Below are 23921 nucleotides of genomic sequence, written 5' to 3'. Positions count from 1 at the left end.
GCAAAACGAAAACCTTGGTGTGAGGGAACTCTGGTGTGACTAGAGAATAAAGGAGGAGCTCTTCTTTCTGTCCTTGGGCTGTTGACTCTTTCACAAACACAATCCAAACTTACGGAAAGATGGTTTTAAAAAAACCAAACCCATGGTTTGCTGGCCATCAGACCTGGAGTTTTGACCCAGCACAACCTCCTTGGTTCCAGTCCCCAAGCATCTCACACCCCATTATACTACAGGCAAAATACTCTTCTGAAAACAAATTTCATGACACCTGTCCCGCGCTGAAAACTACAGTGGCTCAGCACCATCGCAGCAAAAATGCTGTTCAACAGAACACTACGCAGAACTCTGCTCTAAGAAGTCAAGTTAAAGGCAGCTGCCTTCAGGGGCATGGGGGTGTCTGCACTGCCTATGCTTCCTGCAACCCTCATGAGCTGAGCCGGTGACAGGGCCCTAGCTCCTCACCCCACACTGCGCTTGCAGGCCACCCTCTGCTTCCAGCAGCCCCTCGGGGACTAGTCTCAAAGCCGGACGTGTCTCTCCCTCTGAGGCGGCATCCTGGTTTTCCCCCTAGTCAATCCCTCGTCACCCTCGACCAGCCAGCTGCACAGGCACCATCCCCAGGCAGCTGCTCAGGGCCCTGTGCCCGCGGGGACGTGTGCTTGGCTTGATGCTCAGAACGCAGGGCTTGCTGTGCCAGCCTGAGGCCTGGTGGGAGCGTTGCCCTTGAAACTTCCTCAGCACCCTCACTCTTGCTGGCAGCCCCGTGATCCTGGGACTGAGAGCTGGGCCTGTGTCTTCAGTGTCTTAACCGTCTGTGGTTGGTTTCTGCACAGTGCTAGGTACTTGGTGAATGTCTGCTGTTTCTAGTGGGGGACACATCATATGAGGTACTTGGTGAATGTCTGCTGTTTCTAGTGGGGGACACATCATATGAGGTACTTGGTGAATGTCTGCTGTTTCTAGTGGGGACACATCATATGAGGTATTTGGTGAATGTCTGCTGTTTCTAGTGGGGGACACATCGTATGAGGTACTTGGTGAATGTCTGCTGTTTCTAGTGGGGGACCCATCATATGAGGTACTTGGTGAATGTCTGCTGTTTCTAGTGGGGGACACATCATATGAGGTACTTGGTGAATGTCTGCTGTTTCCAGTGGGGGACACATCATATGAGGTACTTGGTGAATGCTGTTTCTAGTGGAGGACACATCGTATGAGGTACTTGGTGAGTGTCTGCTGTTTCTAGTGGGGGACACATCATATGAGGTACTTGGTGACTGTCTGCTGTTTCGAGTGGAGGACAGATCGTATGAGGTGCTTGGTGAATGTCTGCTGTTTCTAGTGGAGGACAGATCATATGAGGTACTTGGTGAGTGTCTGCTGTTTCTAGTGGAGTACACATCGTATGAGGTACTTGGTGAATGTCTGCTGTTTCTAGTGGGGGACACATCGTATGAGGTACTTGGTGAATGTCTGCTGTTTCTAGTGGGGGACACATCATATGAGGTAATTGGTGAATGTCTGCTGTTTCTAGTGGAGGACACATCGTATGAGGTACTTGGTGAATCTCTGCTGTTTCTAGTGGAGGACAGAGCATATGAGGTATTTGGTGAATGTCTGCTGTTTCTAGTCGGGGACACATCATATGAGGTACTTGGTGAATGTCTGCTGTTTCTAGTGGAGGACAGAGCATATGAGGTACTTGGTGAATGTCTGCTGTTTCTAGTGGGGGACACATCGTATGAGGTACTTGGTGAATCTCTGCTGTTTCTAGTGGAGGACAGAGCATATGAGGTATTTGGTGAATGTCTGCTGTTTCTAGTGGGGGACACATCATATGAGGTACTTGGTGAATGTCTGCTGTTTCTAGTGGAGGACAGAGCATATGAGGTACTTGGTGAATGTCTGCTGTTTCTAGTGGGGGACACATCGTATGAGGTACTTGGTGAATCTCTGCTGTTTCTAGTGGAGGACAGAGCATATGAGGTATTTGGTGAATGTCTGCTGTTTCTAGTAGGGGACACATCATATGAGGTACTTGGTGAATGTCTGCTGTTTCTAGTGGAGGACAGAGCATATGAGGTACTTGGTGAATGTCTGCTGTTTCTAGTGGGGGACACATCGTATGAGGTACTTGGCGAATGTCTGCTGTTTCGAGTGGAGGACAGATCGTATGAGGTACTTGGTGAATGTCTGCTGTTTCGAGTGGAGGACAGATCGTATGAGGTACTTGGTGAATGTCTGCTGTTTCGAGTGGAGGACAGATCGTATGAGGTACTTGGTGACTGTCTGCTGTTTCGAGTGGAGGACAGATCGTATGAGGTACTTGGTGAATGTCTGCTGTTTCGAGTGGAGGACAGAGCGTATGAGGTACTTGGTGACTGTCTGCTGTTTCGAGTGGAGGACAGATCGTATGAGGTACTTGGTGAATGTCTGCTGTTTCGAGTGGAGGACAGATCGTATGAGGTACTTGGCGACTGTCTGCTGTTTCGAGTGGAGGACAGAGCATATGAGGTGCTTGGTGAGTGTCTGCTGTTTCGAGTGGAGGACACATCATATGAGGTACTTGGTGAATGTCTGCTGTTTCGAGTGGAGGACAGAGCATATGAGGTACTTGGTGACTGTCTGCTGTTTCGAGTGGAGGACAGATCATATGAGGTACTTGGTGAGTGTCTGCTATTTCGAGTGGAGGACAAAGCATATGAGGTACTTGGTGAGTGTCTGCTGTTTCGAGTGGAGGACAGAGCATATGAGGTACTTGGTGACTGTCTGCTGTTTCTAGTGGGGGACACATCGTATGAGGTACTTGGTGAGTGTCTGCTGTTTCCAGTGGAGGACACATCATATGAGGTACTTGGTGACTGTCTGCTGTTTCCAGTGGAGGACAGAGCATATGAGGTACTTGGTGAGTGTCTGCTGTTTCTAGTGGAGGACACATCATATGAGGTACTTGGTGACTGTCTGCTGTTTCCAGTGGAGGACAGAGCATATGAGGTACTTGGTGAGTGTCTGCTGTTTCGAGTGGAGGACAGATCGTATGAGGTACTTGGTGAGTGTCTGCTGTTTCGAGTGGAGGACAAAGCATATGAGGTACTTGGTGAGTGTCTGCTGTTTCGAGTGGAGGACAGATCGTATGAGGTACTTGGTGAGTGTCTGCTGTTTCGAGTGGAGGACAAAGCATATGAGGTACTTGGTGAGTGTCTGCTGTTTCTAGTGGAGGACACATCATATGAGGTACTTGGTGACTGTCTGCTGTTTCCAGTGGAGGACAGAGCATATCAGGTACTTGGTGAGTGTCTGCTGTTTCGAGTGGAGGACAGATCGTATGAGGTACTTGGTGAGTGTCTGCTGTTTCGAGTGGAGGACAAAGCATATGAGGTACTTGGTGAGTGTCTGCTGTTTCGAGTGGAGGACAGATTGTATGAGGTACTTGGTGAATGTCTGCTGTTTCTAGTGGAGGACACATCGTATGAGGTACTTGGTGAATGTCTGCTGTTTCGAGTGGAGGACAGAGCATATGAGGTACTTGGTGAGTGTCTGCTGTTTCCAGTGGAGGACAGAGCATATGAGGTACTTGGTGAATGTCTGCTGTTTCGAGTGGAGGACAGATCGTATGAGGTACTTGGTGAGTGTCTGCTGTTTCTAGTGGAGGACAGAGCATATGAGGTACTTGGTGACTGTCTGCTGTTTCGAGTGGAGGACAGAGCATATGAGGTACTTGGTGAGTGTCTGCTGTTTCCAGTGGAGGACAGAGCATATGAGGTACTTGGTGAATGTCTGCTGTTTCGAGTGGAGGACAGATCGTATGAGGTACTTGGTGAGTGTCTGCTGTTTCTAGTGGAGGACAGAGCATATGAGGTACTTGGTGACTGTCTGCTGTTTCTAGTGGAGGACAGAGCATATGAGGTACTTGGTGAGTGTCTGCTGTTTCGAGTGGAGGACAAAGCATATGAGGTACTTGGTGAGTGTCTGCTGTTTCCAGTGGAGGACAGAGCATATGAGGTACTTGGTGAATGTCTGCTGTTTCTAGTGGAGGACAGAGCATATGAGGTACTTGGTGAGTGTCTGCTGTTTCGAGTGGAGGACAAAGCATATGAGGTACTTGGTGACTGTCTGCTGTTTCCAGTGGAGGACACATAGTATGGATGCTACATTAGCACTGACGCTGGGCATGGGTTCTACTTTCTCTGATCCTTGGTTCTCTGTTTGAAAATAAGAACACTGGACCACAGAATCTCTGTACCCGTCCTTGAGAAAGTTTAATTCTGAAGGTGTCTGAAAGAAAGCTGACTATGGACTGGGTTTCAACAGTGTTCAGGGACCTCTGGACTCTTCTGCTGACTTAGGCCTATTGTTTTATTTTCTGTTTAGATACAGGGTCTTGCTATGTTGCTCAGGCTGGCCTTGAACTCCTAGTCTCAAGCAGTCCTCCTGCCTCAGCCTCTCGAGTGGCTGGGATTACAGGTGTGAGCCACCGTGCCTGCACAGGCCTGTTTTGTTGCCCTGTGTCTCTTCCTACACAATAAGAAGCATTAAATTCCTACGAGGAAAAACACAGCCTGCAGAAACTCACTATGTTGCACTAGGTAGGTCATTTTAACATCTTGTCTCTTTTACGGTTTCACTGCTCTTCCCTTCAGTGGAGGATGGGGGAAGAAACCTACCTCCTCCCTTCTCTTTCTTTCCTTCCATCGTCAAGAGCACTGCATATTGTAGAAAATCAAGAGTGTGGAATAAGAGGTTTGTACTTTAAGCAGCTGTAGTCATTAAACTGAAATGAAATGTGATTTGTGACTCTAAGCAACAGACCCGCACAGGCGATGCCCCCAGAACCCAGAGTGACTGCCCTTTCCTCAATGTCGGATCCCCTAGAACTGCATCCGTTCCTAACACTGTGACATTTAAACAGCAACTGGACAAACCCAAGGTTAAGAGCCATTTGCAGTTGGGAGAAAAGAGATGCCTTCCTCTCCCCTGAAGAGTCCAAGTGACTGGCCCGCAGCAGCTCAGCGCCCACAGCATGTCTTCCCATCTGCTCCTGACGGCCCTGACAGGCAGGCAGGTGCCCCCGCCACACTGGGAGTGCTACACCAAGCACCTGGCTCCGTGTCTCTACTGGTTTGCCTGGTGCTGCTACGCTATGGTGCCAGAGCTGGGACAGGGGCCAGCCACTGTACTGGAAACCGTACTCGCTCCTCCACTGGCAGGCACTCCGGGAACACCGGAGCCTCAGAGCCTCAGGTACCTTTTTCTTCCAAATATCACTGGCACCTTCCATCTCGCTCAACCCAAGCCCAGATCACATGCAGCGCCCAGGCAGGCACTGTTCTGACAGCATATGGCCATGTGGGACGGATCCCCCCAGCAGCTGCTGCCCCCCACCCCCACCATCAGCAGGGTGGATGCACACCTGGGGCACAGATCCTGTGGGCTCAGGTCCTGCGGGCTGCACCAGCCCCCAGCCACAGTTCCCCTGCACAACGGAATGACAGGATCAATTTCATGTTTTCAGAGGGAACAGACTTTTGCTTCTTTCTAAAAATGTATTTAGTTATTTTGGTACCAGAATGCAAGGAAAGAGCCCTATATCTGGATCCAAACACATTGCTTCTCTCTGAGTCTTCGACATTTACAGCATATAAATTCTCTGGAACACGTGGAAATAATGTTTCAACTGCATTTAAGTCACAATCTGGAAATGTTATGTCGTTCTGGAAGCTTCCTGGTGACAGCCACAGAAACCATCATCCCAGCTTTCTTGTTACTAATTTATGACAAAAATAATGCAGTTTTGGGGGAAATGTTTTAAAGAAGCGTTAGATTATTGTTCCTTCTTTGTGGAAAAAAAGCAAATATGGACTAACCAAATGCTGTGTCTGGATCCTGTATATTTAAACATAATTTATTCTAATAACAAATGACAGCATGCCCTCTGCCAGGGGCCCTGACATCACACTTCACTTGCAAGCAGCCTGAGAAAGGAGAATCACCCCCAGCTGTCAGCTCAGACAACTGAGGTCCAGGTAGGTGGCTCATCCAGGAGAACACTATACTGTGCGGCTGAGCTAGGACGTGAAGCTGGTGCCTCTGTAAATACACAATTACTAGGATGACCGTTCTGATCGTGTACAAGGAAGAGGTTGTGACAGCATGCACAGCACCGCCCTGCACAGCAGCGCCGGCCAACCAATGGCTCCATGTGAGACTGAAGGCTTCATTCTTAGGACCCACGAAATAAGAAGTGTCAGATGGATATGAAAAATAACAAGAACAGTACTGCCAAAAATCATGTCACATGTTCCCTGACCATGTCTAGCAGGCCAGGTCTCAAAGGATGTGGGGGAGGCCGTGTCGAAAACAGACACATACACAGGAATGCTATTCATGATCCACGGAGGAGCGTCGGCCTCCAGGCGGCCCAGGACCCAGGACCCATCTGCACCATGCCCCAGTGTGGATCTCACATCTCCAGGACCAGCTGGAGAGCCCTTTCCTGATGAAAATGGCATCAGCCCACATTCTGACACTCACTGGCAGCGCAAGTCACGTCCGTGTGGCAGCTGGGGAGCCGCTTTCTCTCTGAGACGACAGAGCATGCCACCTCAGGACATCCTGAAACAGGTCCCAGTGTGTGCAACTGTGATTCATGAAATACCAGCAAAAGGTCTGAAAGTTCCTGCCCTGGGAACTGATACACCCCTCCTGACAATGGCCTAGACAAGCGTTTTTAGAAGCCCATAATGATAATGTTTCCTTCTGGATTTGTGGTGATTTAGTCATGAGAGCATCTTCAGAGGCTTCAAAGAGACGAAATTACACCCCTCGCCCCAACTGAAGACATTCTTTCCTATGACCTTTTGGTGAGGGTCAAAGGAATTTTTTTTTTGAGACAAGGTCTCACTCTGTTGCTTAGGCTGGTATATAGCAGTGTGATCTCGGCTCACTGCAGCCTCAATTTCCTGGGCTCAAGTGATCCCCCCACCTCAGCCTCCTGAATACCCAGGACTATGGGTATGCACTACTATGCATATTTATAAATTTATAGATTATAAATCTATAGCTAATTTATAGATTTTTTTGTAGAGATGGGGTTTTGCCATGTTGCTCATGGTCTCGAACTCCTGAGTCCAACCCATCTTGGTCTCCCAAAGGGCTGAAATTACAGGTGTGAGCTACTGTGCACAGCCCAAAGGAATTTTTAATGATGAGTTGATCCATTTCGTTGGCTGAAAAAAACACCTGTGTTATCAGGGTTTGTTTAGGGTCAGTGGGGGCGACACATGGCCATGAACAGACAGGAGAAAATAAGACAGTGCCACCTTATAATAAACGCCACACATGACATGGCTGAAAACCGCAGGTGCGACAAGCAGTATGTGGCCTTTTCCTTATTACTTCAGGAGTGCCTGTCTAGCTGCACCCACACACACTCTGGCACGTCACACAGCCACTGACAAGAGCAGACATGGGTGGGCTCGCTGGGTACCACAGCCTCCCTGGGAATGAGCTCAGACAGTGTTCCACAGCCTGCTTGCCCACATATGCCCTCATGGGCACACATTTAGGAACACTCACAAGGAGAGGGCAGGCCTCCTCCCACTGCCCGAGCTCACCTGCTCCATGGGGCACAGATGCCTTTCTTTCCCCAGCTCCTCCCATGCGCACGCATTTAGGACACTCCCGAGTGTTTGCCATACCAACAAGGTTGCAAGGGACACCCTACGTGTGTGTGCACAAGCTCCTCTGTGGAGTGGATTTCTCCAGGGCAGGGAGCTTGCAGGAAGATGTTATGAGCCCAGTGCTAACTGGTAACAGGTAAGTGCCCTCTGGAGGGGCTGTCCTAAGGCCCCACAGTCCTGAGAACCCTGTGCCCCCACATTCCAACTGGGTTGCACTTAGCATTTACCTTCTGTCAATCTGAATAAAGGGCACCTTGAAGACCTGTGGTTGCTGGGGCTGGGGGAGGGAGGGCTGAACAGAGAACAGAGGATTTCCGGGGCAGTGAACCCTCTTCACGAGCTATAGTGGTAGGCAACGTTACGATACATTTACCCAAACCCGCAGACGCACGGTACCCGGCGTAAGCCCTCAGTGAACTGTGGACTCCAGGTTAGGACGAAAGGCCCACGCAGGCTCATGGACTGTAACAAACGCGCCACTCCAGGAGGGCTGGTGGAGGGAGGGGCCGCGGGTGTGTAGGGAGGGGTACGTGGAAAGTTCTATACTTTCCACTCAGTTGTGCAGTGAACCTCAAACTGTTCTAGAAATAAAGTTTATCAATAAAATAGTGCCTTGCTTTAATGGTATTTTAGTTGCTAATAAGGCTAAGGTATGTGCATATGAGTTTATCGTTTATTTACATTTCTTTTTCTGTGAGCTGCCTATTCATGTCCTTTGAGCATCTTGTGTTGGGTTGGTTATCTTTTTCTTAGTTTAGTAAGAAATCTTTGTATTTAAGAACATTAATTTTAGTCATATATACAGGAAATGTTTTCCCAGTTTTTCCTCTATGAATATCTCATACACATATTTAGATGTAAAAAAATGTTATTAAGCTGTATCATTTTATTTATCATGGTAATTTCCGGGTTTGTGGCACGCTTGGAGAGGCTTTCTCCATTGCAAAGTAATAAAAGCATTCTACGGCTTTTTATCTTAGAGGTTTATAGTTTCATTTGATGTTGAAATTCCCGTCCATCTGGAGAGTTTAGAATAGGAGAGGGCTGGGGTCTGAGAGCCAGCTCTGTTTCCCCAGTGTGGCCCATTCATTTCCCCATTCTTCGGTGAATGATCCATTTAGCCCAGTGAATTGAAATGTCACCTCAATCAAGTAAGAATTTTTCCTGAGTCCTTGAGGACTCTCTAAGTTCACACTGAATACATTTCTTAAGGCAATGCTTCTTTTACTTAGCAGGTAGCCAGTGAACACAGCTAAATGGTTAAAAAGTGGTTAGTTGAGTGTTCTCAACTTGCCTTTCTAAGCCAAACCTAGAAGGAATTTTCTTTCCCTTTTTTTTTTTTCCCCATTTTTGAGACATAATCTTGCTCTGTTGCCCAGGCTGGAGTGCAGTGGCGAGATCTTGGCTCAATGAAGTGTGAACCTCCTGCGCTCGAGTCGGGCTCCTGCCTCAGCCTTTAGAGCACTTGTACAGGTGCGCAGCACCACACCCAGTTAATTTTATTTATTGATTTATTTATTTGCAGGGCAGGGTCTTACTTTGTTGCTCAGGCTGGCCTGGAACTCCTGAACTCAAACGATCCTCCAACCTCAGCCTCTCAGAGTGTTGGCATTGCAAGCGTGAGCCACCATGCCTGGCTGGAAGGAGTTTTCTGTTAGCACGTGGCCACGGACAAGAAGCCTTCTTTGACTTCGGCACTGGGGGTCAGCTGAGCTGCATCTGAAAGGCGTCTTTTCCGCACTGTGTAGCCCCCTACGCGACTTACCTCTACATCGTGAGTCTCCACACTGATGATGAAGACTTGACCTCCAGAAGCTGCCCACAACGTGTCTTCCATCATGAGTAGACTTCTAACGGGCAGGACACCTAACTTTATCACTTTTTGAGGTTCTGAATCCCAGGATCCATCTTAAAAGAAAAGACGTAATTTCATTCAAGTTCAGTATTCTGTACACAGGAATAGGAAAATGGGATCACAGATCATTTTAAATAACAGACAACCAGAAGAGCACATGTAGTGTGAACTCTAGTGCCTGATCCTGTGTGTGGGGGGGATCCACGAGCTGTCGGCCACACCAGTGAGGCCATGGAGCCTATCAGGAAGCACAGACAGCTGTGGTGTGCACAGCCTGGGCCCTCCACCTATCCCCTTCACGTGTGTCCCAGACAAACTACTCATTCACCCTGAATCTCAGCTTCCCTACTGTATGATGAAGACCATTCTATCAGTAGCCTCAAAGGTTTCAAGAATTAAATTGAAATAATGCGTGTAAAAAACTCAGCACAGTACTCAACGCACAGGTGTTCAATAAATACTTCTATCTACAATAACAGTACATAAGACGGTACCATCGTCATGGGAACGAGCTGCATGCAAAATAACCGGGCGGATGTCGCACTCCCCATTAGCTGTTTCCACTCTAACACGTGCCTTGCTATCTACGGTATCACGAGGAGAGACCACATCTTCACAATGCTTTAAAAAGCCAAAATTGAGGTAAAAGGAATTCCTTTCTTTTGATAAATTTGTTCCCTTTCTTGAAGCCTAGGGAGTCATAAAACATTTTGGTTCGAAAATATTTTCAAAGATCTACTGGTGAGGTCTTTCACACTTTATATCAACTATGAGTCATTAGCTTGAACACCAATAAAAAGTATTTGAAACAAGATTTACCATAAATTTTTAAAGTGACTAATGTAATTATCCCGTAAATAATTAAAATGAATTCTTCAATTCTCCATCTAAGCATTAATTAAGGCATCGACCTTAAAAATGTAACTAAATTATGAATGCATCGATGCCTTCGACTTCCTAATCAAATAAACACGCTTCACTCAGTCAGGAGAACGCGGCCCTAGTTCTTACCCATTTGTTCTGGATTTCAAGCCCTGAACCTCTGAATACAAAACGAGTGTCTGAAGCTGAGGTGTGCAGTCACTAACAGGCAACTATCCAAGCTTCGCCTTGTGGCATACTTTCCGTGATTGAATGGAAATGCTTTAATGTTGCAATTAGGCTAAAGAGTGTTGCTGGGTGATGATGAGCCCCAGGGAACGTGAGCCTGCTTTTCACGTGGAATATGTGCACAGGGCCCAGTGTGCATGGGCCTTCCCATCTGGCACTCACAGCCCTCTAAAGCAGTGCGACCCCCAGAACTACATGGACTGAGTGCAGAGCTACCGTTTTCTCTGACATTCACAGGCTCTGAAGGGCACGGAGTGGCACAAGAATGCAGGGTTTTGAATCCTAGGTCAGAGCTCTATCCACTACCCGCTGCACTTGAATCCTGGCTGTCCAGTGTGACGTGGCAGCGTCCGACGGATAGCACAGTTCCTTTGAAACAAGAACTGGAAGCTCAGTGACAGGATGGCCCACTTCAGATGTTTCGCTTGGTTAAGGTTTAACTTCCAGTAACTGACCTTTGTTCTCTAAGCACCTGAGTGGGTCTTTCTGCACTGTGCGGCGTGCACTTGTCTTTCTTGGGATGACTTCTCCCTGCATACCTGTCTCAGGCCAGAGCCCTCAGCAGGCTGCCCACACCACAGCCAGACACAGGCACATGCTAATGACGTTCTGAACTAACACTTAAAAGTCTGAAAATTGCCACAGAATTTCAGATTCTTAAGAGCCTTGAAAGTCAGGGCCCTGGCAACAGTGAGGAGCCGGGAAGCAGCCTCCTCGCTCTGCACAGGCTGAGGCCTCCAGCCAGCCACATTCCCCACCTCCAAGAATGAAGTGGCAGGCTATGCGCTTGTGCAGAGGCCACCTCGCGGGCTCCCAGACGGAATGCCCGCCAGCGCTCCGTGAGGAAGACGCGAAGAGACACATTCAGTCCATCTCAGTTACAGATCATGTTACAGATGAGGCAAAAACACAGCCCAGCACAGGGCTGCACAGTGGACAGGACGGCGACGCAGCCAAGCGAGAGACTCAGACATGCCCATGATGAAACCCAGGGAAAAAATGGGGGACATAAGCATACAATACACTTTACAGAATCCAACTGTCACTTCCATTGCATTTAACAGAAACTAGAAAACAGAAAAAAATCCAGATTATATGAAAAAGTCTATCAACACACATTCCTCCATGAAGCTTCATGAAAGACTGAAGACTGCAGAGCGGCAGCAGGGAAGCAGCTGTGGAGGCCCCACCCCATCCCGGAGCAGTGACGGGACAAGAAATTCGGCCAAGGAGGCCGGCAGAGGTTATAACAACAGGTAAATGACAAAGCAGGACTGGAATGGGAGAGGCCAGCCCCGAAGACACTCAACTGTCTGTGGATAACTGAAATCATGAGGCCGAGTGAGGAGGAGGGTGCAGACCGGAAGGCAGGCTGGGGCACCCACCAGATGAGAGGGAGGCAACCAGGGACCCGCCAAGGAGCCAGGGATCAGCAGGTCAGAGTCCAGATGGCTGAGGGGCAAGACAAGAGTGGCTCCTGTGCCTCCTCCACCTAGTGGCGTGAGAAAGACCAGGCCTTCTTGGCACAAGTGTGCACACAGGCCAGGCTGGAAGCACACAGGAGAAGGAGGGGCCGTCTCTGTGGAGCAGGTTGAGAGAGCCCCCCCAACGAGGAGATATCAAAGTCCAAGGGCTCAGCCCAGGCTCAGGGAGGGGCTGGCACACATTCTAAGGAGGGAGGAGCTCCAATGGCAGCAGGGAGCAGGATGCTCAGGGCAGAGACAACCGGGGTGGTTGGAGGGTGAAGTGCCTGTGGACTAGAACAAGGACTGGAATTTTATCCTAAGGACACTGGGGACTCACCAGACAATTGTAAGCAGCGGACGTAAAGACCTATTTACAGTTTATAAATCTCAATAACAAATGTTTGGAGAATGAACGGGTAGAAATGCAAGAATGAATGGGAAGCAAGGCTGCCATCCAGGCGGGAGCTGGGCTATTTGGACCAGGGTGGTGATGATGGGAGTGAGCTGGGACATGGTCTCGAGGTAGAAGAATGAATGATGGATGGTCCGAGGGACAGTCGTGCAGGAGGGAAGAGGACAGGACCGGCCCAGGCTGGCTCCCGGCCACGGGGAGGATGGCGCAGGACTGCTTTCAGGGGAGGGAAGCCCTGTGTGTTCCACTCTGGGAATGGCAGCACTGAGAATGGTAGGGCTCCAGGCTGGGGCTCGGCACCCCTGCACTCAGGGCTGAGGGAAGGGCCAGGAGAGCAGCCTCAGCCAGCACCAAGGAAGCTGGAAGGAAAGCCCCATAACCAGAGCTTCCGCAGGAAGAGCCTGCAAAGCAGGATACCACAAATGTGGCAGTGGCTGGAGAGAGAACAGCAGCCTGACCACCCCCAGCGGTTGCAGGGACGAGGTGGGATGGGCCAGGGAGCACCTCATCCATGGCACCCAGTGGAACACAATGGAGTCCTTAGCCCTGCGGTCAAGAGGACATGAGGGACTAAGGGAGCAGCACCGGAACAAAGAGCACTAGCCCAGGTCCAAGAGGCCCTGACCGGCAGACGGGCTGCTCGCTGGTCAGCGCAGGACACACTGAGGGACCACACTGCATGGCCTGGGCCCCCATCCAAGGGGGAGAAACAGCCAAGCCAAGAGGTGGGAGGAGACAGGGAGAGCGACTTCTGAAATGACATCTGTGTATTCAACAAACACCTTTTGGGGAAGAAGCAACACACACAGGCCTTGGGCCAGGGTGACGAGCGTAGGGGAGGGAGGCTAAACCACATGCAGGGGCCAAGCAATCCCCGAGGACTGGCCAGGAGGCCATGAGACCCGCCTCACCTGGGGCCCTGGTGTAGCTGGCGACCGCTCCGTTGACCAGGCCGGCGTACAGGCTCTGAGACGTGCAAGCCAGGCTCATGACTGTGGACTTCTCAGGAGTGAAAAAGTGCTGAAGTCTCACTTTCTTGGAGCCTTGACTGCTTTTATAAATGGAAATGCTTTAAGAGAAAAATACAAGCTAATAAATATATTTGCTCGTTGGGAGAAGAATGAGGGTGTCTATTAACATAAACGCAAAACATTTCAATTCTTCCCTCTTGCCTGTCCTCATCCATCCCTAGAAACACTTGCCCGCGCTTTTTAAAAATTTGCAACCACCTTGATTTCTTTATTTTTAAAAGGGAAATTCTGGGATGTATAAAAACAATTAGTTCTTCCTATATATCTTGTAACTTCACATCAGGAAAATCATTTTAACTCTCCTTTAAATGGTGTCAATTCAATATGATCACAACATAAAATATGGTGGTGGTTTTATCCCAAAATATTAGGGGGGACGTGCTTTTAAAAAGCATGAATGAAAATGAGACATTTCAGTGGCAAACAGCAAAACTTTCTCATTTAAAGAAATACCACTTCTCTTTAAGACTTTCCGAGAATAATTTCCAGGAGCCCAATTCACTAGTTATTTCAAAGTGCAATGACCCTAAAAATTTCCCCTGGTATCCCCTAATTCCTACACGGGCTGCTCCTGAGTCAAAGTCAAGGACTCTTTCCAGGACAGGCTCCCCACCATGCCCTCCACGGGCAGAGCTGGCCGATTCTCTGTAACGTGTTGAGTGCTACCTACCTTCCCTCCTCCGTCCCTACGCAGATCGTTGGGACATCAGAAGCTCTTGTGGCTGAGGTCTCAGGGTCCAGGGGTGCCCTGGGTTCTCTGCGCTTCTCCTCAACAGGAATGTACAGCATGCACAGGATTCGAGATTCGACATTGAAGCACTCGATGACTTTGGGGGTGGAATTTTGAAACGAGACGATGGCAATCTGACCCATTTGATGGGTACAACTTCCAATCTGCACCAGAGAATGAGGAGAAAAAATGAAAATGGGAGTGTGGAGGGTTCCATAATGCGCTGGAATCTGACACTTACAGACCATGACAAGCTTCGATTTTCATATGAGAATCAACACACTTAGAAAAATCAAAAAATGCTTAAGCAATTGCTCACAGAGGCCCCTTTTCTTCTCAACATATTTAATTAGGGTTTTCAAAAAATTTTAAGGCAAGAGCATAACTTTAATTTTTACAAAGTTACATTTCTATACTTTAAAAAGCATGTAGTTGGCTGGGAGCGGTGGCTCATGCCTATAATCTCAGCACTTTGGGAGGCCAAAGCGGGTGGATCACGAGGTCAAGAGATCGAGACCATCCTGGTCAACAAGGTGAAACCATGTCTCCACTAAAAATACAAAAATTAGCTGCACATGGTGGCACACGCCTGTAGTTCCAGCTACTCAGGAGGCTGAGGCAGGAGAATTGCCTGAACCCAGAAGGCGGGGGTTGCAGTGAGCCGAGATCGTGCCATTGCACTCCAGTCTGGGTAACAACAGCGAAACTCCTTCTCAAAAAAAAAAAAAAAAATCATGTAGTCATCACAATACAAAGGTAAAGGCCTATCCAGTCTCAATTTAAAGTTCTAAGAAGCAGATTATCATCCACTTTAATAACACTGAAGTTTAATGACCTTGGCTAAGAAAATAAACCTTTCAAATGTGAAAAACATCAATAAGAATATATCCCAAGGTAGACCATTTGAACTCAACACGTGGTATGTTGCGGAATTCTTTTTTTTTTTTTGAGATGGAGTCTCGATCTGTTGTCCAGGCTGGAATGCAGTGATGCAATCTCAGCTTGCTGCAACCTCGGCCTCCCAGGTTCAAGTGATTCTCCTGCCTGAGCCTCCCAAGTTGCTGGGACTACTGGGACTACAGGTTCATGTCAGCATGCCAGCTAATTTTTGTATTTTTAGCAGAGATGGGCAATCACTGTGTTGTCCAGGCTGGTCTTGAATCCGCCCGCCTCAGCCTCCCAAAGTGCTGGGATTACAGGTGTGAGCCACCTGACCTTGTGATCCACCCGCCTCAGCCTCCCAAAGTGCTGGGATTACAGGTGTGAGCCACCTGACCTTGTGATCCTCCCACCTCAGCCTCCCAAAGTGCTGGGATTACAGGTGTGAGCCACCTGACCTAGTGATCCACCTGCCTCAGCTTCCCAAAGTGCTGGGATTACAGGTGTGAGCCACCTGACCTAGTGATCCGCCCGCCTCAGCTTCCCAAAGTGCTGGGATTACAGGTGTGAGCCACCTGACCTAGTGATCCGCCCGCCTCAGCTTCCCAAAGTGCTGGGATTACAGGTGTGAGCCACCTGACCTTGTGATCCACCCGCCTCAGCCTCCCAAAGTGCTGGGATTACAGGTGTGAGCCACCGCACCCAGCTGCGGAATTTCTAAAGTAGCACTGCTACAAGTGTGTACGTGAACTTCCTGTGTGTTCGAATCTCAACAATGAGAACACATAGCAGTTTCCCAATTTAAACTTAAATTTAATTTTTTTAAGTGGGAAAGGGTCTGATCCCTGTGAACAGAAAGCACTAGCTAATTTAGGGTGGTGTTTTCACTGATTCTTTTTCTTTTCCACCAACTTTGAGAATGTTGTCAAACTCTCCTTATCTTTCCCGTATGTATTCCACGCTACACACAGACATCCTACTTTCATGCTGTCAGGGAAGAATGCCAATCTCCCAAGCCCCTGCACTGCCTACAGGGCTGGGCTGTGACCAGGCGAGGGGATGAAGCTTCAGTGATGACAGGTCTGCCTGCCTAGATGGAAAACAGGTCTCCTAAAAGTGGAAACCCCCAAGGGAATTACAGCTACTCCTCCATTCATAGGTTGGTACGAACGAAATACCAGCTAATTGGGTTGTTCCGTTTCTGACACTCAACTAGGAACATGGACCAAGCAGGATCCGTGGCTGTGAGAAGTGAGAGGCATGACTTGCTGCACAGGACGCCTGGGAGGGAAGGATGAGGGTTTGGAAAAGCACAGTGGACCGCTGGAGGGCAAGTCTGAGGCTGCAGGGAGGGAACACAGGAAACCAGAGACGGGAGAGCCTCGGACCACACAGCTCGACTCTCATTTGCAGGAACCAGGAACGTCTACCGCAATAGCACCCTAATTTCAGATGCAATATTTCATTTGGAACAAATTAATTTTAATTGCTAAGTTTCCACTGCAAAAAGCCAGTCTTGGAAAGAGAAACCATGCAGTGTTGCCACCAAAATGGAAAAAAATATTAAAATTATTGTCATATTAGTTTATTGTCTTTGGACTGAACTTTATCTGGTAAATGTTTAAGATGAAAAGGAAAAGAAACAAATACTTGCATTCCTAAGAACTCTAAATCTTTTCCAGCTCCCTTTCAAAGAAGGGTTCATGTTTGTGAGTACACTCTGGGCTCAGCCACCACCAACTCTCCACTGAGCGGTTCACATCGTAGTCTCTCATCACACCTACTACGAATGTTGATTCTCTGTGAACCTGCGCTAAAAACACATAAACACATCTTACCCACAGGAAACCATGTGCCGTGGAAAATGAATCCGGCTGGCTTTCATTGTTTAGGTAAGGTTCAGGATTATAAGCAGCACATTCAATCTAAAATGGAATAAAATGAAACGTTCACATATAAAACAGAGCTAAGAGGCTGTTAGACTATATAACATCTTAAATGGATGACTCACTTCCAACGTATAACCACAGAAATTATAGGTTCATTACCTATCAAAGATTGAAATAGGAGGATAAAAGTTTAAAAGTACAAGTCTCAGAAGCTAGCTTTTTAGAAGCAAACACCTAAGCAGATTCAACCTTTGGTATCTTACTCTTCAGATCCCATCAGCACGCAGAAATCCAGGGGCGCATCAGATGGGAGAGCCGGCCCCGGAGACATCGAGCGCAGCCTATGAGTGAGAAAGCCTGAGCCTCTTCCCTTCCCTGGCCCACCCAGGTGTCTCCCAGGGGAGTCCTGTGCACTGTCTGAGACTCCCAATGGGAGGGGTTGGGGAAGCTGCTAGGAAACCCCAGCCAGAGACCAGGGTGAGAAATAGTATCTTTATTTCTTAAAGAATAAGATATCGCCAACGTCACTGAAGGCCCTGGCCTGTTGTGCCTGAGTCAGTGACACCAGGAACATTAACGAGATGCCACCCTGGAGGTGGAGTCTACCGAGGCAGAGAGCGGGATGGTGCCTCAAGCAGACATGAGACCTGGAGTTACGATCTGCTGTGGAAACAGACTGTTGGCCAAGCAGAGGCGAAACAGAGCTACAAATGTGAAACACGTGCCCCTGTTTAACTAGCAAGGCCTCCGACGCTGTGGAGCTGTTGGAACAGCCCAGGGTCCTAGCCCAGGACTGGGCTTCAGAGATAATAGCTGGGTTTTTTAGGTTTTAAACAACAGCAATCTTATTTCCAAATGAATCACCTCTCGAGAAGCAGCGACTCTGGTTAACCTGGGAAGACCATGTTCTTACCATGCCCCTTAAGAATCACCTCCCAACTGGCCCAGTCAGAGCTGCGAGGTGCACCCCACCGTGGGCTGGGCCCTGCCGGGCCTCCCTTTACCTTGAACTCCTGCTGCTTGGCCACCATCACGGGCATGTGTCCGACAAGGAGAGGATGCTTCTCCTTTTTAATGTGATTCCCATCATCTTCCACACAGAACCAGCCCATATGGTTCTCCTCTTCTGTGATTATATTCAGAAAGAAATGAGCAAGAATGCAGTTAATTTACATGCAACACACCTGCAGCGCCACGGGCCACAGCAGGGGACGCTCCTAGCGTTCTGTTTGGGACCAGACAACTCCAGGTTTGACTTCTGGAAAACAGTACGGTCTCCTCTTACAGCATACACTGTGTATTTACGGCATTATTTCAGGAGGCAGCATCGCCCCATCTAAATGGGAGGGACATCTTCCTGTTTGCGCCTCCTGTATGCTGGACCCAAAGGCTGCGAAACTTTGCTGTGGAAACCACATAGGTCACTTCCCTTCATCTTTCTCTACTTTTCTCCAAAGCAAGAGAGACGTTTAGATTCAGACACCAGAGATGTATTAAGAAACTTTAAAACATGGTATAATACTGAGATAAAAAAGCACAACGAAATGGAGAAATATTTTGCCACTGAAACAAACCGTCAACCTGGGTATTAAGGAACAGGCGTTGGACCTGAAGACGGAAGGGGACTTATCTGCATGTTCAGCTCATTCTCTTTAGAGAGTGGCTACCTCCTTGTTTGCTGAGTCACTTTGAACCTGACCTGACAAACCACTAAATTATTTAGCAAGAAAGAGAGGGGCTGTGTTTCTGCTTCCTTGTCAGGAAGGCTTTCCCTTCCAGACAAGGCCCTTCCACGGATCAGAGCTCCCTGGGGCAATGGCATTATCCACGCTCTGCATTTCCCTTCTCTATTTTGTACTCAGTTAACATTTCAGATTATCTACCACAGAAAGAGAATTTTACAGACACATGACAGCCCAGTATGTTCTGAGTAACAAGTCTGAGGCGTGTGTATAAGTACATTACACAGAGAGCAAAAAATAATCAAGGCTGCAGAGACATCGGACCAAGGAAATCAGTGACACCTACAGGAAAACCACAGGGTTTATCTTCGGTGCTGGGAGGATCCTTAGTGACCCCTCAGCCCAGCCCTGTGTTTTCCTTCTCAGTGAGGAGTGAGCAGAAGGGCCAAGAGGAACAATGACTTCCCTGGCATTTGGAGGCCACTGCCCGCCACCTGCCTCGAGCATCTGGTTCACAGCCAGGCTCCATGGACTTCCTCTGTGCTCAGCTGCTGCAGCTGGTACCAGAACTACCATGGCCTTGCTCCTGCAACCCCTCCATTTTAATATGAACGTCTTAAAAACTGCTCGTGCTACGGTTAACTTTCCCCTTTCAGGTCAATGGACGGATCCACTGCTGAGTTTCCTTCTCAACCCTGACCTCACCCTTGCAGGCAGGAATTCCCCATCAGGCAGCATGCCTCATTCAGCCTCAGCCAGCCAGGCCTTACCCAGGGCAAGCTTGGCCATCTGTAAGCTGTTGACCCAGGACTCCTTGATGGCAGGGGTAAACGTATTGAACACAGCTGTAAAGAAGGTCGGTCGCCCAGATCTGCCAGAAACAACAGAGAGGCATTCATTGCATAAAATGTGCTCCATCCTGTGAGGTTAAGTTACATCGTTTGCCTGTCTTATGTAATCAGCAAGCCAAAAAACATATATGTCACGACAAAGAACCATTTTTTTTCCCCCAGCACTGACCAAGAAGGTTTCGTTTTAAAGCTACTACTAACTTGTCGTGCTTCCCTGGGAGCTGTAACTGAATTCTGCAGCAGTCCGCAGCTCTGATTTCATCTTCTTTCTTCAAAATGAGCCTTTGTAAACCTGATGTCCAATCATGGGCTACTGACTGGTTTAAGTTCTACAGAGGAAATAAATACGCACATTTCAAACATGTTTAAAAAGTAGGGCCATCCCAAGTAAGAATAAGAAAGGTTTTAACATGAGAAATTCAGACCAAATAAAACCACTGGATTATGAAGAAGAAACCTTTGGGAGTCAGACCACACTGGGAGAGGGCCAGGGGTTTTAAGACAGAACTGATATTCAAGTCTATTTGCAAAATGAAAAAAAGTTACGGTTAAATACTTTCACCTTCTCTAATACAAGAGAAAATGTATAATCAGATTAATTTTTAAAGTCAAAATGAATTCTCACTTGTGGTAGAACTTGGAGATATAATAAAATGCTTACAATGACTTAGAAGTGAAGACAGAATCTGAAATCAAATCGCTTCAATTGTTACCTGATAGTTTCCTTTAAGGTTTCCTATCAGCTGAGTGATTTGACCGATTACATTTAAGTCATGTAACAAGTTTTGCAAATCTTGATACAGTTGTCCTGGCCCCATATAAACTTTGTCTACAAAATAAGAAGAAAAAAAAGAATACAAATGTAAACCCATGTTTACTTTAAAACCTGAGGGAAGAAAACACTAAAATAACAGTTAAATAATTTTTAAGTTCAGGGGTGAATCTAACATTTTCAAGCATTCAGTGGTTTTTCCTTTTCTAACATTTATTTAGAAATAATTTCAGGTGGAAAAGTTGCAAAGAGCTGCCTCCTGAGTGCCGGGGCCTGGCTTCCACAAGGCTAACATCTGACATAAGCATAGTGTGACCGTCAAATCCAGGACACCACATTGATAGGGCACTTCTAACTGATCTACAGACCTTCTTCAAACCTCACCGCTTTCACTCCAATGTCACTTTCTAGCCCCAGATGCAGCCCAGGGCCTCGCACTGCATTCTGTGGTCACATCCCCGAAATCTCCTCCAGTCTGGGGGAGAGTTTCTCAATCTTCCTCTTTCACGATCCTGACATTTTTGGAGGATGCTGGTGAGTTACAGAATGTCTCACAATTCGGGTTTGACTGATGTTTTGTCCCTTTCACAGTTTTTAAACACTTGACCTAACAGCTATTAGTCAGAGGCACCTAGAAATGACATTTAATCTGAACCACATCTCCAATAACGGGTCATCCACCATCAAAAAGAGTTCCCCAGTGATCTTTCCTAACTTTTTTTTTACGGGAATAGAAACGGTTTGTCTTCAGTGACTTGGGTTAGGGAAATGACTCATTTCCTGAGGTCTCAAGTGCCCAGGTGAGAACTGCTCTGTTCCTCACAGAGTGCTTTCTGTGTGCTACAGCAGGTGATGTTCAAATACTTTTCACCAAATCCCACGACGGGCCCACAGGCACAGAGGACAGACTCCCCCATCCCCCGATTTGACTGATGACAGATAAGGAAGATTTGATCTCAGAATTAGCCTGAGAGTCTATACTTTAAAGCAAGATGTAATAATACCCTCCTTATTTTCCACTTCTCATAGAAATTAATTGTCTAAGGTCAAACAACCAGGAAGAGAAGGAGCCAAAATTCAAACATGGGTAGAAGAAATTCATTTAAGTTGAGTAAGGTGCCTTGTGTTCCAGCAGGACAAGCTTCATGGCCACGGGTCTGTGCAGTTGCATGGGCCTGAGCTTACAGGGCCCAGAACTTGGTCTCAGGCTCTGATGTGGACATCCTGAAATTCTTAATCATTTTGGGAAAGGACTCTGCATTTTCCTTTTATGCTATGTCCTACAAATTATGTAGCTTGTTCTCTTAGTGTGTATAACATATATCACACATATATGTAAAAACTGAAAGAGCCTATATAAATCCAATAAAAATATTTCAGATACATGTATCTAAAAAGATTTACTATATAACTGAAGAGTAGCATAACGCTTTATAATTTTGCAGGCACTTTATATTAAAGAGATGATTATGTGGTATTTATGCACATGGTAGGCCTGATTTTTATCAACTATCTAGACAAATTCAATTACTAAATACATTTGTTGTTTGTTTGTTTGTTTGTCTTTTGAGATGGAATCTCACTCTGTCTCCAGGCTGGAGTGCAGTGGCACATCTTGACTCACTGCAACCTCTGCCTCTCAGGTTCAAGTGATCCTCCTGCCTCAGCTTCCCAAGTAGCTGGGACTAAGGCATACACCACCACGCCCAGCTAATTTTTTGTATTTTTAGTAGAGAAAGGGTCTCACTATGTTGTCCAGGATGCTGTCGATCTCTTGACCTCATGATCCACCCACCTCAGCCTCCCAAAGTGCTATGATTACAGGCATGAGCCACCACACCTGGCCTGCTAACTGCACTTGAAGTATCAAGAAATGTCATAAAAAGGGTAGCAACGCGATCCGGTAGTTGCCCATAGCGACTTTATTGAGCCTTATACAATGCTTAAAATTTAAAATGTTTCATGACACACATACTTGCGTTCATTCATGACTTTGATGACAAACTCTAAAACACAACCTTGTAATCCAAGTATAGGCTGGCTGTGGTGGCTCATGCCTGTAATACCAGCACTTCGGGAGGCCGAGGTGAGAGGATTGCTAAAGGTCAGGAGTTCAAGACCAGCCTGGGCAGCATAGTTTAAAACAAAAACAAAAAAAGGTTAGTCAGGCATTGTAATGTGCACCTGCAGCCTGTAGTGGCAAATACTTGGGAGTCTGAGGCAGGGAGCTCACTCGAGCCAAGGAAGCCAAGGCTGCAATGAGCTATGACTGTGCCACTGCACTACGGCCTGGGCACCCAAACGAGATCTTGTGCCAAAATTAATAAATGAGTAAATAAAATTGTAAGTGCTATGTAAACTTTATTAATTAGTTAACTTCTTTTAAAAGTGATCTTAAAATATGATCTTCACAATTACCACCCAATCAAATTGACCCTTCTATTTTTGGTCTGCAGCTCTATGTATTTTCACACATGCATAGATGCATACAAATATCTCCCCAGTAAGCCTGAGGGAGAACTCCAGGGCACAAAGAACAGCTCCATCACCCACAGAGCAGCTCCATCACCCACAGAGCAGCTCCATCACCCACAGAGCAGCTCCATCACCCACAGAAAAGCTCCATCACCCACAGAGCAGTTCCATCACCCACAGAGCAGTTCCATCACCCACAGAAAAGCTCCATCACCCACAGAACAGCTCCATCACCCACAGAACAGCTCCATCACCCACAGAGCGGCTCCATCACCCACAGAGCGGCTCCATCACCCACAGAGCAGCTCCATCACCCACAGAGCGGCTCCATCACCCACAGAGCGGCTCCATCACCCACAGAGCGGCTCCATCACCCACAGAACGGCTCCATCACCCACAGAACGGCTCCATCACCCACAGAACAGCTCCATCACCCACAGAGCAGCTCCATCACCCACAGAGCAGCTCCATCACCCACAGAGCAGCTCCATCACCCACAGAACAGCTCCATCACCCACAGAGCAGCTCCATCACCCACAGAACGGCTCCATCATCCACAGAGCAGCTCCATCACCCACAGAACAGCTCCATCACCCATAGAACAGCTCCATCACCCACAGAACAGCTCCATCACACACAGAACAGCTCCACCACCCATAGAAAAGCTCCATCACTCACAGAGTAGCTCCATCACCCATGGAACAGCTCCATCACTCATGAAACAGCTCCATCACTATACAGAACAGCTCCATCACCCACAGAACAGTTCTATCACACACAGAACATCTCCATCAATCACAGAACAGCTCCATCACTGTACAGAACAGCTCCATCACCCACAGAACAGCTCCATCACTGTACAGAACAGCTCCATCACCCACAGAACAGCTCCATCACTGTACAGAACAGCTCCATCACCCACAGAACAGCTCCATCACCCACAGAACAGCTCCATCACTATACAGAACAGCTCCATCACCCACAGAACAGTTCTATCACACACAGAACAGCTCCATCAATCACAGAACAGCTCCATCACTGTACAGAACAGCTCCATCACCCACAGAACAGCTCCATCACTGTACAGAAC

At 47.7% G+C, this 23921-nt stretch overlaps 1 protein-coding gene and 1 pseudogene across 7 annotated transcripts in view; one reads left to right on the top strand and one right to left on the bottom strand.

The window, feature by feature from the left end:
• ARHGEF10 (Rho guanine nucleotide exchange factor 10) overlaps window positions 1-23921 on the bottom strand; it is a 156376-nt gene that overhangs the window by 28591 nt on the left and 103864 nt on the right. For all 7 annotated transcript variants that reach the window (XM_078347017.1, XM_078347018.1, XM_035269816.3 and 4 more), the window contains 8 exons: window positions 20298-20413; window positions 19786-19913; window positions 19504-19604; window positions 18056-18177; window positions 17001-17087; window positions 14224-14447; window positions 13434-13591; window positions 9445-9587 (listed from right to left, as the gene is read on the bottom strand). In XM_078347017.1, the coding sequence (XP_078203143.1) occupies window positions 9445-9587; window positions 13434-13591; window positions 14224-14447; window positions 17001-17087; window positions 18056-18177; window positions 19504-19604; window positions 19786-19913; window positions 20298-20413 (1079 nt within the window). The remainder of the gene's footprint in view (window positions 1-9444; window positions 9588-13433; window positions 13592-14223; window positions 14448-17000; window positions 17088-18055; window positions 18178-19503; window positions 19605-19785; window positions 19914-20297; window positions 20414-23921) is intronic.
• Window positions 4893-6084, top strand: LOC118151301 (uncharacterized; annotated as a pseudogene).

This window comes from Callithrix jacchus, chromosome 13, assembly GCF_049354715.1.
Source record: "Callithrix jacchus isolate 240 chromosome 13, calJac240_pri, whole genome shotgun sequence".
In the NCBI taxonomy this organism is placed as follows: domain Eukaryota; kingdom Metazoa; phylum Chordata; class Mammalia; order Primates; family Cebidae; genus Callithrix; species Callithrix jacchus.
Note: the sequence above shows the minus strand (reverse complement) of the source record. Positions and strands in the feature narration are given on the sequence as shown.